The 15577-nt window shown below is 49.8% G+C and overlaps 1 protein-coding gene across 4 annotated transcripts in view; it reads right to left on the bottom strand.

Annotated features, from left to right (window-relative positions):
• Positions 1-5744: 5744 nt before the first annotated feature.
• The window catches only part of LOC128902392 (WD repeat-containing protein 7), a 123989-nt gene continuing 114156 nt past the window's right edge, over positions 5745-15577 (bottom strand). For all 4 annotated transcript variants that reach the window (XM_054185352.1, XM_054185351.1, XM_054185353.1 and 1 more), the window contains 3 exons: positions 7981-8085; positions 6221-6425; positions 5745-6067 (listed from right to left, as the gene is read on the bottom strand). In XM_054185352.1, coding sequence (XP_054041327.1) covers positions 6222-6425; positions 7981-8085 — 309 coding nt within the window. In that variant the 3' untranslated portion in view covers positions 5745-6067; position 6221. The remainder of the gene's footprint in view (positions 6068-6220; positions 6426-7980; positions 8086-15577) is intronic.

Here is a 15577-nt window from a genome sequence, read left to right as displayed (position 1 = left end):
TGGGCACCGGGACCTTCCGCGTCCCCTCACCGCAGGTCACAGCGGGAAACGCTGGTATGAAATGAGGGTGGCACAGGTGTCGCTGGATGCGTGCTCCTTCCACCCACGCTCAAAACATGGGAAGGAATCCGAGAGGTTTAATTTACAAACCGGGATGCTCTTGAGCTTCTTGCAGAGTCGATGTCCCACAGGTCCCACCAAGGGGGATTCGGGACCGAATACCCACCATGGCCCCACTCAGTTTGCCATGAGCACCCCGGTGCCCATAACCTCCCCGAAGCTCCCACGCAGACAACAAACCCGACCATCCCTTCTGCTGCCTCTCCACGGAGGGACCGGGGAGGAAGAGGAACCCGTTCCCTGCTCCTGGCACTGGCAAGAGGGAGAGGCGGTGGGGCTCCAGCTGGCCGGGAACTCTAACGGGAGAGGTAACTCGCAGAGCTTCTGGAGCTTGTGAAGTGATGCTCGCAAGCTTTTAAGCGGCTCCAGTCCCTTGCAAATAGGTTGCCAATTTACAAAACCCGATTAAAATCGTATATTCTAGATGTAACGACCAACAACGATCTTCCCAAAGATATATTCAGCTTTGGGTTCTTCTGCACAGTGGTTGGTCGTGGATGTTCCTGCAGCATCCAGAGGACAAAATACCTTTGGGTCCTCTCCAACTCCTGCTATTAACGCGCTGGCTTTTAAGCATGTAGCTATTGCTAAACACATTAAAAGTCTTCCATTTACACTTCCTTGCTTGCCAATGACTTGGCAAGTTGAAAAAATATTTTGGCTACAAAAACCACTATTTGAAACCAGATCCAGCCCAGGCGCGAACAGTTCATGTTCTGGGCCCCGGCCGTACCCCGCCGGCGTCTGAGGGGGCAGTGAGGAACGTCCCGAGCGCTGGGGGGGGTCCTGGCCGTGCCCCCACTGGGGGGAGGGAAGCCTTGCTCCCGGGACGGGGGGACCGGGCTGCTCAGGCAGGCGCCTGCCCGGCCAGCGGAAGGGTGCCACGGTCCCGAGGGGAGCCCGTCCCAGGGACCCGCGAGCCACATGCGAGGAATTCCGCCGGCCATGGGAGGGGCCAGACCCCCCGCTTCCCGTCAGGCTGGAGGGAGGGAGGTGCCCATGGATGGGCTTCCGAGTTATCTGCGAGGAATGCTGATCCTCGGCAAGACACATGCCACGCGCAACCCCAACGCCGCGCGCTCTGGACAAAAACCTTTCATCGATACGTTTGACGGGGTTTGCACCGACCTCAGTGGGCTGCATTTTCAAATAGCTTTGGGTTGAGGCACGATCGGCCTATTTTGAGGAAGACACACACCCCCCACACCCTCCCAAACACACACTTCGCGTGCGACCTGGCTCCTGCAGCGGGCGGCAGCGCTGCTGTGGGACACGGCTCCTCCGCCCCAGCTCCCCGTGCCGCTGGAGAGGCACGGACACAGCACCGGCAGAGCCCCATCGCATCCCCCGGCTGAGGAGCCGTGAGGTGGGAAAGCCGGGGAGCCCCCCCTCATGCTTTATGTAACAGAAAGCAGCGAATTTGGAGTGCTTGGTATGATTTTTCTGGAGGTTTTTTTTCCTATAAATCTCAGGTGACCTCTCATTTCCAGTATCTTACTCCAAATAACGCTAATTAGTGGACAGCCAACCTCCATTGCATCAGTTCAGGCGGAATATTGTGTGACAGTCGGGAGACAATCGCGCGTACGCAATTAATAATGTACAAGCCCATCGCTCCGTCTCTCAATCACCTTCTCTCAGGTTGGCTGGTTTCCCTGGGCCTTAATGCATGCTCTTTCAAGCCGGGGAAGGGAGCACCTTCCCATTTGATCTCATCTGCCCCTTCCTCCGCTGCCGCTCCTCTGTGCCAGGAGCCGTCCGTCTGTCCGTCCATCCCTCCCCCGCGCGCCGCCCAGACGCTCCCCCGGCACCTTCTCAAGGCTGGTCCAGCCGCTCCATCCCCAACAATGTCCCGACCAGGCCCCGGTGCTACACCTCCTCCGGCCGTGGCACGTAACGGGGCCAATTCCAGCCCTGCCCCTCCTTACCTCTGGCCGCGAGCTCCTCACCGCTGCCACACACATCCCGCTCCGTCCTTCACGCTTCCAGCCGTGGTGCGGGTAGCGCGTCCTTCCCCCTCCTCCCAAGGCCACGCAAGACGCTGCTTGCCTTTACGCGACGCTTCAGGCAGTTTTGTTACTTGGATCAAGTATTAAATGAATCCAGCGCAACGTCCTAACCATACGCTACTCTGCGCTGTGTTCCGCACGCAAAATCAGCCTTGATGTGATGTCACACCCCTCGGCCACCGGTGGGACAGCCACCCCCCTAGGCAGCACGGCCTTAAGCCAAGGGCCACCTCCCCCACGGCTGCCCTGGGCATCGGCTGGGGACCACCGACCACCCCGTGGCCCTACGTCCCCTTCCGAAAGGGCAGCGCTGGGGGACGAGGCACCTCGCTCGAGGAGCAAAAAGAAGGGCCGAAGCGCTTTGGAGCATTTTCGTGCAGTACCCGAGCACACCGCCAGCTATTCGATTATCAAAAAAATGAAGCTGCATAAATGAGGGGAAAAAAAAAAAAGGGGGAAAAAAAAAAAATATCGATCTTTTTGCATCAAAATGCAATCACGCCAAATCAAAAACAATTAATGTCCTCGAATGCAGACATATAGCAGGAAATAGGCACACATGTCTTACAGCTAAATTGCTTAAGGTATAATCTAGGCTTTAGTATATTTTCATTTCTGTTAACTGAGGAGACGGCAGGGAACACTGGAGCTCACTACGTTTGACCATAGCTCTACACAAATCAAACGGTTTATATTTTGCAAAGTAAACAGCAAAACCGGCGCATCTGATTTTTGAAATTCTTCTGGCTTTTCTTTCTGACCTTTGGTATTTGTGCGTATCGATGCTCTCTCTAAACCATTGCACAAAACCACCTTGAAGTGTCAAGCTTTAAAAATGAGTCTTCTTTTCTCTTTCTCCTGTGCAGCTTGGATTATCTTGGCCTTGTCAAAATACATTCTCTAGTTAGAGGTTGGAAATATTTCCCTCCTGGCTCCCACGTATTGATTTTTCGAGGCTGGGCTCTGCCGACCAGCCCGGAGGGGAGAGGTGAGGCTGTGCCGGTGCTGGCCGTGCCCCCGCGCCGTGCCCTGCAGGTAAATGCCGCGGCCACCCGCGCTTTAACACACTCACGCACCTCGCGAAGTGAGGATTCATGCAATCCCCTGGCGGGTTTGTCGCTTTAGAGGCCGATGGGGCTGTGTCTGACCCGGCCCCGGCCATCCCTGGGCGCTGGGGCCGCCTCTGCGGGCACACACGGCCCGCTTTTAAAAATAACGCGTATCACGAATTCCAACCCAAACCCCATGAGACATGAAATACCTCCAGCAATCCTGCACTGCACCTCGGAAGAATCTCAGAGTTTGAGTCGTTCCACTGACTTGCTGCAGGGGAAGGCGAACCAGAGCAGCACGCATCGCCTGCACGCGCCGGTGCTGGGGAATTGCTGGATGATGAATAAATATCCCCGAGTTTGGTTCGGGTACATTGGTTTGGGAGCAGAGAGAACTTTACTCTCAGCCCCCTCCTAAACGAAGGCTGAAGTGCCCTCCCTGTGCCCCCCCACCTGCTCTGACGGCGACTCCTTCTGCTCTCCTTCATCCTGATTTTCAAATGACAAGAGTGAAGTTTCTTCTATCTGTCTGAAAGACATCAGATTCCCAGCCTAGAAATCAGCAGCAGGCAATAATTTACACAGCACCAGGCTGACGCCACGAAACCAACGCTCTTTGGTACGATTCAGTTTTATTTCAGAAGCATATTTACACCAGGAAGTTTAATACATACAGAGGACAGGGAGTGGATTCATCAAGAAGTTGCCGGAGAAGCAGACACCGAACCCTTCACCGTACGCGGTGACTTCAATCATCACAACATTTTCATACAGGTGTCTCATCATGTCATCTTTTGCTTGTAAACTGCCAACGAAGCCACATACGTCTCCACATTTACAAGGACAAGTCCAAATACAGCACTAACAAATCAATAAAGCACTAAAAGCGTACACCGGAATGACAATCCGCGTTTCACTGCGGCGCTGAGCGAGCCGGGCCGGGCAGAGGGGCAGGATGGGGCCGAGGAGGCACCGGAGCGCAGGCCGGGCTTACCCAAAGGGGGCATCTGCTGGGGACACGCCACCCAGCCCCAGCCCGAGACACCTCAGGGGCCAGCGACTCCCCGGCAAACCCATCTCTCACTCCCAGGGCTCCGGCTACCAATTCTGGGGAGAGGGTGGAAAACTCCCAGCGCCCTTCTGCGTTTGAGGAAATCCGTTACACTTCCAGCTTCAAACAAACGTTTTAACGCACACGCAGTTTGCTCGCGGTGCCACACAGGAGATCACTGCCGGGGCACGGCCCACATTCCCACTGGGACCGCCTTTTGTTTCCCAAGTAAACACACACCTCTACGTGACACCTACGGGAACCTGCGGCGCGCGTGGGACACCAGAGGGAGGACGCTGCCAGGGCCCCCTCCGCTCCCCTCGTGAGCCTACACTGCACGTTACGGCACGTCGTTCTACGGATGGAAAGTCTCTCCGCTTTTTTTAGTTTTATTTTATTTTTTAATCTCCAGGGTTACATATATCTCTGTATAAACACAATGTACATGCACGTTGCATTAGTTCACTTAGAAAAGACCCTGATATTCTACTACAGAGCTCTCCACTATACACTACATTCCCGCCAGAGAAAAGATTAACTTTACGGCAGTTTGTGTTAAACATTCCTAATGGTCTTAATTTCTTGCTTTTACTTTTTTTTTTTTTAAATTACTTTTAAACAGCAAACAGATATGTAGCTTGTGACTGTAAATCTCACTGCCATGTACAGTGTACTACACAGACCACCTAAAAAAAAAAATCAATGCTTTTTATATTTAGAAGCTATTTTTAAAATTCATTTATTCCTTTTTGGGGGAGGGAAGATTCTCTAAGTACCATTTTTACTTTATTATGTAAAGACAGCCTTCTTCTGTGAGCTTTTCAGACAAAAAATGGCAAAGAAAAAGCTATACAAACATATACATCAATATGTTTAAATAAAATAGTATTTTATAGATTTTTTTTTCTTTACTGTGAGCATAAACCAGCATACTTTCACACTATTAAATATTTCACACAATTAGATATGTAAGAAGAGGGAAACACAGTCACGGCTGATGTTACACAGGAATATTCCCACTGAAGAAACTGTTTCAATATATCCATTCAAATAACTTACCTCCTACCCACTTTCCAGCATTTTTCCTGCCAGGATCGCTCCCCACCGATGCCATTTGCGCCGTGCCCTTGCCCTCTGGTGGCAGTGCCGCCGGCGCAGGGGGGCACGGCGTGGGACGCGGAATCGCTGCCCAGCACAAATGGCAGCGGCTTTTGCGAGAAAAAAGCTTTTGGACTTTTTTTTAAATAAATACCTGCATTGGTAGCAAAAAAACACCTTTATATATAAATACTCCTTTTTTCAAGTTTGCTATTCCATCTTCAAGAGATTTGCTTTTTTATTTATTTACACGTGGACTATTATTCTTCCTTCCAGACTACAGCAAACAGCGACTGGGCAACGGCAGCTCTTCCCACTCACCTGCAAACCGGGACCGGGTGCAAGGAAACAAGCCCTGTGGGTCCGAACACAGGCCGCCCCCCCAAAGCTCAACCCCCCACCCCAGCCCTCCATCCGACCCCCAGGTGCCCCGCTCCGAGACGCGTCACCCGCCATCATTCAGTGGTCACTAGGAGAAAGTACATGTAAACACGAGCCTTTTTGGTAAACACTGAGATTCTGCCGGAGTCTCCAAAGGAAAAACGCAGTTAATGAGGGCTGCTGCGTGAACTCGGCTGCCGGCGAGGCGGGGGCAGGTCCAGCCCCCCCGCAGAGCCTGGTGGGATCCCAGCCGCTGCGGGGCTGGCCGGGGAGTGCCCTCCGTGTCACCGATCCCCCGCTACTGCTGCGCCGCACAAGGAGCGCCTTCCCCAGCGCCGACACCGTCCTCCTCCCGGCTGCAAGGGAAAACCAGCCGGCGTCAGTGCGGCCACCCCACAGGGCCGGGCAGGAGCCCACCATCACGGGCACCGGTGCGAGGAGCCGACAGGGAGAGGGAGAACTACGAGGAACTTTGAAACAGAAATGGGTTTCCAGCGCGGGGGATTTACCCTAGACCATAAAGCGATGCTCCTTGCCGTCGTGAGCCATGAGGATGACGTTGCGGTTGGAGGTCCAGATGAGGCGCGCCAGCCGGAGGGCGTTGTGGGAGCCCGGCGAGGCCGGCTGGACGGGGGGCACCTGGTAGGTTTTGATGCAGCGGAGCTGGGGCGCAGAGTTCAGCATGCCGATGCTCCCCAGGAGAGAGGTGTTCATCTGCAGGGACACCCACCGGTCACCCACCTGGCCTGCGGCTGCTGGGGAGGGTCACCAAACCACGACATGCACCCTGAGCTCACCCAAACCTCCACAGCCCTGCCCATCCCCGGGAACAGCGCTGTCTCAAACCAAGATCAATTAAAGTTTTGTTAGAGTGAGGCCAAGCGACGCCGTTTCCTGGCAGGGGAGCAGTGCGCTGGGTGGTCTGGAGGGTGGTTAACGGCCACGCCACACAACCGTGCGCAATGGCAGACCCGAGGAACTCAGCACGCACGTCTTACTGCGCTCCCGGGGGGCAATCTATAAAGGCACGCTAAGCATAAGCATACGCACTCGGAACGTAAGGGAAAAAATTGATAATATTATACTTATGCTAGAATATTATTTATCAAAACCATAAACCCACTAGAACTGAAGACAGGCAGAAGAAAGAGCAGTCGTCGTGATAGCTGCAAACAGACAAAACCCAACAGCGAGAGGTTTTTTATCACCTGGCAGATAAGAGGCCGCTGAGAAGGGATCTGTTGAGTTACACTCTTTGGAGAGCAGGCCAACTATTGCTGCTGCGCCTCGTCTAGCTCTGCGTTTTCAAATGCGAGATTCTCTGACCTAACCCACCGAGATACACAAAATCCTACACTTTCTGAAACACCGCTTTGCTCTCCAAAACCTTTCCGCCCTCGCGCATGGCAGCCCCGGGATTTCCAGCAGCAGGCAGATGGCCGGCCGCATCCCTGAGACATGCCCCATGGAACCTTGGCAAATCCGGGGACATTTAAGGCGTGTTATTGCTGATGCCACGTCCTGAATTCTGATCAGTACAAAGTACAAGCCATTACTTTTTCCCGGCTCTTCTCGGCAGCAGAGCGGTGTCAGAGAGTGTAAATCATGGCATCTCTAGCAGGGAGCATGCGAGCACCACTGACATTTTCACAATTTAAATCATCTTGAGTAATAACCCTTTTAAGATGACTAATGTTACTGATTTTCCTGCATTAATAATAGTGCCAAATAGAACACAGAAGGGAAAAATCACTAGTGCACGAGGTCACATTTTAAAACTAAATGTGTAGGTATATTTAACTCTTTATGTAAAAGCCACTTTAACGTGAACATTTATACACCTGGAAGAGCGTGGCAGATCACAATTTAAAACTCGTGCCTGACTTTTTTTTTCCTCCTACCAATTCTAGAAGAGCTGGTCTGATTGCTTTCCGGATTTTCCCTGAGCACTTAAATTGAATAAACCTAACTGATGGATGAAGGTTCTTGCTGTTCTCGTTTACCGTTTCAGAAATCACAATATAGCGATGGATAATCAGTAATTTTTTTATGGCACCTGTAGAACTACTGAATGATGCAGAAAGCTGAGGAAGCACGTTGAAGAGTGGTACTCATGGGCATACTGAGTTTCAGCTTCTGCCCTAACTTTTGGGGCTCCCCTGTTGTCAGCATTGCCTTCGGTCCCTCACAGAACGATGCTGAAAGAAGTCCCAAACACGAGTTCGTTAACAATGTGCGTGCAAACAGACGGATGGAGCCGCATCCTTACCTGCCAGAAGGAGAGGTGGCTGTCGGAATTGGAGTACGTGGCGAGGTACCGGCCGTCGGGGGCGAAAGCCACCGCTGTTATGGGTCCTTTATGGCCGTGGATAGTCTGGCAAGAGAGGCAGACAACAGGAACGTGCAAGATTCATTACCCGTCACCACGACAATGCTGAACAGACTTTTGACCAAACGCAAACGCACATGAAATTCTAGAAACCTTTTCCGGAAGCCTGAGGGATACCATTACCATCAGTAAAAATCAAATAGTACGTGGAAATACCTCTTCATTTTCACCTCTGTTTTCTGTTACTCTAGCACTCATTTTCTGACTGTCACCGAGTCAATGGGCAAACACCACTGAGGAGCAAAGCCAAGCCCTTTTCCAGAGGTTTTGCCCCATGGGCTGGGGGGGACAGGACGGTGGCACGTGCTGCTCCCGTGCTCCTGAAGGAACGGCAGGAGCGTAACCCCAGCTGTGTCCCGCACCGGGACTTGTGCTCAGTGCTGAGAACGCCCCTTCCTCGGGGCACTTAAATGCCTCCAGACAACCCGAAACCCGAGAGCACACCACTGAAGGGACAACCCGACACACGAGAGCACACCACTGAAAGGTCTTACCAGGCAGGACTTAAGCACACACTGCTCAGTATTAAATGCCACGACAATTTCTTTTAAGCATTCTAATAGCTGCTTAGGCAATAAAACGGAATTAAATCATCATATGAACACATCCCCTGCCAAGTCTGGTTTTTAAACCAAAGTAATTCGTCAGGAATATGAGCATAAATGTGTCTTTAACGGGAATTTTTTTTAAAAAATCCAATACTTCCACACCCCCGAGGAGCTGTAAGCTGGATGCCTGGGAGGCTCCAGCTGGCGAGGGGGTGTCAGTGGAGGGCGAGAAGCACAAACCCCCCCAATTCCCGGTGCTGAGGTTCCCAGCTGTTCCCCCGGCCCGGCAGGAGAGGCGGCTGAAAGCGGGGGCAGAGGTGGGAAGACCACTCGTTACTTGAGGTTACTGTTTGATAATGGCAGAATACGCTTTACGCAAGACCGAGACTCGTTAGTTTTGTGTTCTCTAATGCTTTGGACATCTTGAAAACAGGCAAACCCCGGTGACTGAGCTCCCCTCATACCCCAGGCCCTGGCGGTACAGCCCCCAGAGCATCTCCCGCGGCTGCCGGCAGCACCGAGGCGTTCTCCGTCCCGCAGGTCCCCAGGGACCCGCCCGAGGACAGGCTCCCACTGGCGCTGGTGTGGGAAACCCACAAAGCACTTCCTCCGAACTACCTAACAGCAGCTCTGTCTGCATTAAGAGGCTCTGGGCCAACGCTAAATTGGCAGGGTTTAACCGTGCGGAGAAAAGACTTTGTAATATTCACTGAATAAAATTAGGCTGCGAAAATAAAAGTAGTGCTCCTGTACCCATCGCCGGGACATAAAAGATCTACTCAGAACGGTACCCTGCATCTAAAGTTAGTCTTACATATTAAGAACGCATTAATGTATTCATTTCTTGTTCATCATGTAAAAGGCGAGCGAACTCCGATAGAGCCCCAAACCTCTCTCTTTAATGTAATCACCGCAGCTTAGGATGGAAGTTTGAAAGGGCAATTAATTAGATGATCCGATGTTCAGACCCATCAAACTCTTTAGCACTTAACAAGCAAGTAATACTTGTCAATAAAATATGTTTTGGTAATACAAAGGTAGAAAATCAATAGTACTAGCACACTTGTTGCTCTTTTGACTACTGAAAATGTGTTCCAATAAGTACAATCCTTAAGGGAATTAATCTGCTTTGTTATTTAAAGGAAGTGCTTCTCTAATTGATGCTAATCCTTCCAAGCCAAGATTTATTTTTTAGTGCGCTATCTAAACACGTGCTTTGCAATGCTCATCTCGTGTTTCCCAGGCCAAAGAGCAAGCGTAACAAAACCAAATTACTGCTGCTCGTTCAAGATATTCTGCTTGCACCCAGCCCTTGGCCCCGCTCTGCTGCGGTGCCCAGCGCTGCGCTAACGGACGACAGCACTAACGCCCCAAAACAGAGAGCACGCAGCACGCGCTCCTTCCTGGGGAGGGCCTTCAAGCCACCACGTGCGGTTTCTCAGCTCCGAAGCGGCCGTGTTAGCACACAATGAAAAGCACGCAGAAATCTGAGCCGTTCTGCCTTGGAAATAGTCTTAATTCTGAAGGGCAGAGGCGGTGGGACGCGGTGCAGCTGCGTGCAGCTTCCCTCTGCCCAGGCAATTGGTTTTTAATGGGAGGATGCTCCTGGGAGACTATTTGACTTCTGCACCTGCCACCGTCGTCGTCCTGTAACACATGATATACTGGAGCTATGACAACCTAATTCTAAGTCCAATATTTGGTAAACTCTACATTGAATTGCAATATTCTGTTAAAGGTGACATAAAAAATAATCACTGTATCACTGCAGCAATTTTATTTTCATAAATATACTGAAATGCATACTTTGAATTGATAAAGCAACTTATGTACTGCTATAGAGACATACTAATACTTTATCACCTTTATTATTAGATATTTATATCCCCAATCTCTAGGGGTACTGTAACTAAAGCGAAACAAAAAGTTTGCGTCCTGAGAAAGCAGCGTGTCCAATGCATCCCCAGAACATCCCCTTCCAGTGCCCATCACGTGAGACACACACGAAACAGCTACGCAATACCCTTAAAACGATCTGCCTGCTTTTAGCGTGGAGCAGTATGAAAATATCAGCTCCAGCTTGTGCACGGGACACAAACATCGCCGGGCGAGGAACGGCTACTGGAAAATTAAGGAGGAGGTGATTCTGTGACTCCTTTGTGGATCAGCGGGGAGTCACCGGTGGTGATTTCATGGGCAAACTCAGCAGCCAAACTGGGGTGACCAGCCACAGCCACCTCTTCCAAGTGTTCTCCAAAGCAGGCACAAACGCAACTTTACACAACAACATAAATAAATCAGAAATCTAAAGCTCGTTATGCTAACGGCAAAGCTTAATAAAAGACAGAGAACAACTGAAATGTTATGTTGAAAATCACTGGCGTCAATGGCACTACTGAAAAAAGTAACTCTCCCTCTACTTCCCCCCCAGCCCCGCAACACAATAAAAATAACGCACTTTTAGAATAGAACGTAATGAAGAGAGGTGGGTCTGACAGATCAGTCAGTCTTAGAAATGCGCCACAAAGAAAAGCCAGGTCCGTAGTGCTGTACTGACATTGACATGCACGTACCTCTCTGAGGTCCCCCATCGGTGGCTTGCACTGAGCGATTCCGCATCATGCAAACAAAAATGTTGGGTTTTTTTTCTTTTTTTTTTTTATTAAAAATTAGAAGCTGGTGCAAAACCCTGCAGAACATATATAGAGCCCAAACCGCGCAGAGGAATAAATATCAGCCTTGGAGATAACGATAAAAACGGCGGCTCCATGAAGTGAATATACAAGAACAACTCCTTAGGCTGGCTGCTGCACAGGTAAATGCAAGCCCCGCGGTGCGGGCTCGCCTGCTCTCACCTCAGGCACAAGGAGATTAACAGCACCTTCGCCAGGCCGCCGTGTACCATGCCCAGGACCCATTTGTCTTTTTTCGTTGGAGACTGTGAATCTTATCTGTGTTTGCAGCAGCACTCCTTCCTGGGCTCCTGCACATCTGTCTTCTCTTGCTACATGCTTCTTCACATCTACTTCCATGGGACAAACTTACTTATTTCAGAATAAACGCGCTCAAGATGGGTACCTACAATGGAGGGGGTACCGGGGATCTTCAGCAGATGGTAGGAAGTCCATGGCAGGTTTCCCATTCCGTCCCTGACCTTTCATTCCCAGCAGCAGCTGTGTAGCTGTGCCTCTTCAACTTGCAGCCGAGAGGTTTCGGGGGTCTCCAGCAGGGACCCCCCCACGGAGAGGGGCACACAGAGCGAGTATTTCCACACAGCAGGCATCATCCACTCCTGCGCCCCAACACCAGTAGGTTTTATAGAACCACAGAACGGCTTGGGTTGGAAGGGACCTTAAAGATCACCCAGCGCCACCCCCTGCCCTGGGCAGGGACACCTCCCACCAGCCCAGGTTGCTCCAAGCCCCGTCCTTTTGACTCTATTCTATATCTGGTTTTACAGAAATACGATGCATTCTCAATAATCTGAAACTGAAAAGTCTTGAATAATGCAAGTATACTAATTTTTGTGTTTAGAAAAGAAGGAAACACACTTGTTCACAGCTGTCCTGGCGGGACGGACCAGCTGCGCGACGTCTCTCCCTGCAGACGTGCGCTGCCCTGGCCAAGGCCGGGCATCTGCAGCTTTGGGCTTTTATAAAAACAAAGCCAGACGAAAGCAAACGGCTTCACCTGAAAAGACGGCTGAAATATGATCTCATTTTTCATACCAAAAGTAAATTCTTCCAAGATGGCCCTTCAGAGGTTTTTATGAGCACTTTAAAGAAGAAATCCCTACTTTCCAAGCAATTTAGTGGAAATATCTAAAATACTATTAACTTAAAACAGTTTCAGTACCTTTAATAATTTAATTTCTATGTTAGTTCCAGGAATACTAACAATCGCAGTAAAAATTTCAGGATTGTACTGAGAAGAAGAGTATATTTGCATCTTTAAATTAATTTTCTTCCTGTCCTTCAAGTGGCTTCTCAATAATACCAAGATAAAGTCAAAGCACACGTATTACATTTTTTAACTTAATAAAATCCGTAACTTAATTTCTGACCTTACAGTAATACAGTTTTGCATCAGCCATTACAATTACTCAGTATTCAAATGTGCCATGCACGATCTGCGAGGCAGATTCGACGGGAGCAGAAAGTGCCCTTGACCGACGGCGGATAAAAATACATTTATCAGCGGCGTGGCAGGCGGCTGCCAGTCAATATACGCCTCTCGTTTGTTAGGAGCTTCTCCTGCTGGGAGTCCCTCAGCACAATTTGCTTTTACTTCCTGGGCAAATGACAACCAGAAAATGAGGCGGCTTCTTTCTCCACCGAACTTAATCCAGAAAAAATTAGCGACAGCTGCAGCCACCCAAGTGTTACGGGATGGTTCAAAACCGGCCCCAAAGCCCCTCCTGGCACCGCACAGAAGAGCCCAGACCTGGCCTTCTCCTCCCCAAACCACGGCCATGAGAAAAGGATGCGCCTGGATGCGGGATGCGCAAACCCAGCCCGGGCTGCCATTCAAACAGCCCAAAATGTTCATAGATGTTCAACGCCAGCTCATGCTTTAGGAACGTACTTGCCAGGTCAAGGCTTTCATGTGGACCATCAAAATCCATAGGGCAATTCATTGCCCCCCAACACATAAACCGGCCTCTCCATAATACCAGCAGGGATTTTTGAAACTAACGCCGCTGCACTATATCTAAAGGTTCATAATACTGTAACGTCACCTCAGAACAGCTGGAGGAGTACGCGTTAGGCAACTTGGTATTCTTATTGAAATCCGTATCTCCTTGCCAATTACCAGTTTAAAAGAGGTGTCAACAGCTCACAGGCAAGCCTCAGGTTTAACTTCTAGGAAAATCATTTAAAGTGTGAATTTTGAGTACAATTAGGATATTCTTACCAACGAAACTGGAAGAAGAGAGTGCTGAATATTTTTTCCATATTTTTAAATAGTATTTTGTGAGATACAGACGAATTAATTTAAAGCACTAGTAAAAGGGGTATAATAAGAATTGCGAACAGTTTGTGTAAAAAAAATAAAAAAATATAGATAAGAATCTAGACAAGAGATCATGCTGGACAAACACCGGATCCCTGGATTTGCTCATGCTCGCTGCCGGGAAGCCCTGGAAAGCTTTCGATCTTGAACCACAAATCCCTCAAGGCTGATATTCACCGGTAGTGAGGAAGTCTGGGCTGACAGCCCAGCGCCAGACAGCACCCTGCAGGGAGAAGAGACACTGACCGCTCTCCAAAAAATCCCAACATGGGCCAGATTTACCATGTATTACACGGATTTCATCCAACCAACTATCAAAACGCAAATCACATCCTTAATGGGCAGAGCTGGTGGAAGGGTGACGAGCAGAGCACAGCCAGCAGGAGGCCGGGCTAGGAGCACGCAGTTCACAGAAGAGTGTCTTTTTTAAACAGAAGAAACTTAAGTAAAGAAATAAATTGTCACCCAGACAACCCTGTATGGCTCACAGCACCAGAGAGTGATGAGAGAAGGTGCTCTCTTACAGATAATGTTCTTCAGAACTCATAATTTGCATTGAAAATCAGTCCCTATTGAAAGAAAAAGCTATTAACAATTCTAATTAGACTAAGAATGAAATGCTGTCCTACAGTGAGTTAACAGGAGCTGGGAATACATGGAGCATCCCCTCTCCCTGTGTAGTTATTTACTGTTAGGGAAATACGGCTTGATAATAAGAGTTAAACGGATCAAAACCCTGCTTTCACCTGCCTACATATGCCAGCTCCTATTCGACAGCTGATAATCGGAGTATGAAACGTTTCGAACCTTTCAAACTCCGGTGATGAGCCAGATGTGGTTGCAGCAGCCCTGTTTTTTCTCCTCTCCTATCCAGGCAGCCGTCACGACATTTCCAGAAGTTTCCCGCTCTTTCCAGCCAAAGCGTGTTTCGCTAAGGTACCCTTTGGCTAAAATTCCTTCCCAGCTGCGTCAGCACAGATGAAGCTGTGAGAGCGAGGGGGTTTTTGGCACCGCAAGAACACTCATGCTCAGACAGCTCTGTCAGATGTAGCTCTTCCCGCTCAGCTCCAGCTTTACCCACCCAAGTTTTAAAGAAAAGCAGTTAGAACAATGTCACAGTCACGTTTGGAGCACCGGAGTATTTTTAACCTTTGACTTCAGAGCCTTCAACGCACTTGCAAAACACACAAATCCATCATTCCCAAGTGACCCGAGACTTTAAAGAAAAGCGTTCAGCAACTCCGACGGCAGAGGAAAAGCTAACGAGATCAGTGCTTCCCGCCAGGACACTGGGGTTTGGGGACTTAATTATCCTTCTAGAAGTGTCTTCTGCCCTGCGGACTCTGGGAAAGCAACTCTGCTGTCAGTTTTGAAGCAGGCCTTCTGATTTTCGCCGCTCCTTGCTCTAATTTTCTAATCAGCACAGCCGTGTTTCCAGATCTTTTGCGGTTCCTGGGCAAACTGTCACCTGCTGCAGAACTCCCCGACGCTGCTTGTGCTTTCCACGCTTACCGCTCGCGTCCTCTCCAAGGCTCACAAGCATCGGCATCAAGATCATCAGAACAAGTGGAAGTTTGAAAATCGCGGTCCTCAATTTTAAAATATTTAGAGAACATTTTCTTACAAGCCTAAATCTTTCTTACAAGTAGCCCGTGTACGATGGGTTACACTTAGTGATGCAATGTCATTGCCTTTGAAAAACACAGCAGCTTTTCAACTTTATAAAATTTATTTATTTAAATAATTTATGCTGCTATCGAGACCCCCCTTACCTAACTGGGAACACTGGCGAGACCCCCATGCGCAAATAGGCACATGCAGTGACATCCCCCAGGACACCGTGCCACGCTCTCGCGGGGCTCGGTGGGAACTCCAGAACTGCAGCGCGTAACGACTGTCCTCCTCCTCATCACAGC

This window comes from Rissa tridactyla, chromosome Z (genome assembly GCF_028500815.1).
Source record: "Rissa tridactyla isolate bRisTri1 chromosome Z, bRisTri1.patW.cur.20221130, whole genome shotgun sequence".
Taxonomy (NCBI): domain Eukaryota; kingdom Metazoa; phylum Chordata; class Aves; order Charadriiformes; family Laridae; genus Rissa; species Rissa tridactyla.
Note: the sequence above shows the minus strand (reverse complement) of the source record. Positions and strands in the feature narration are given on the sequence as shown.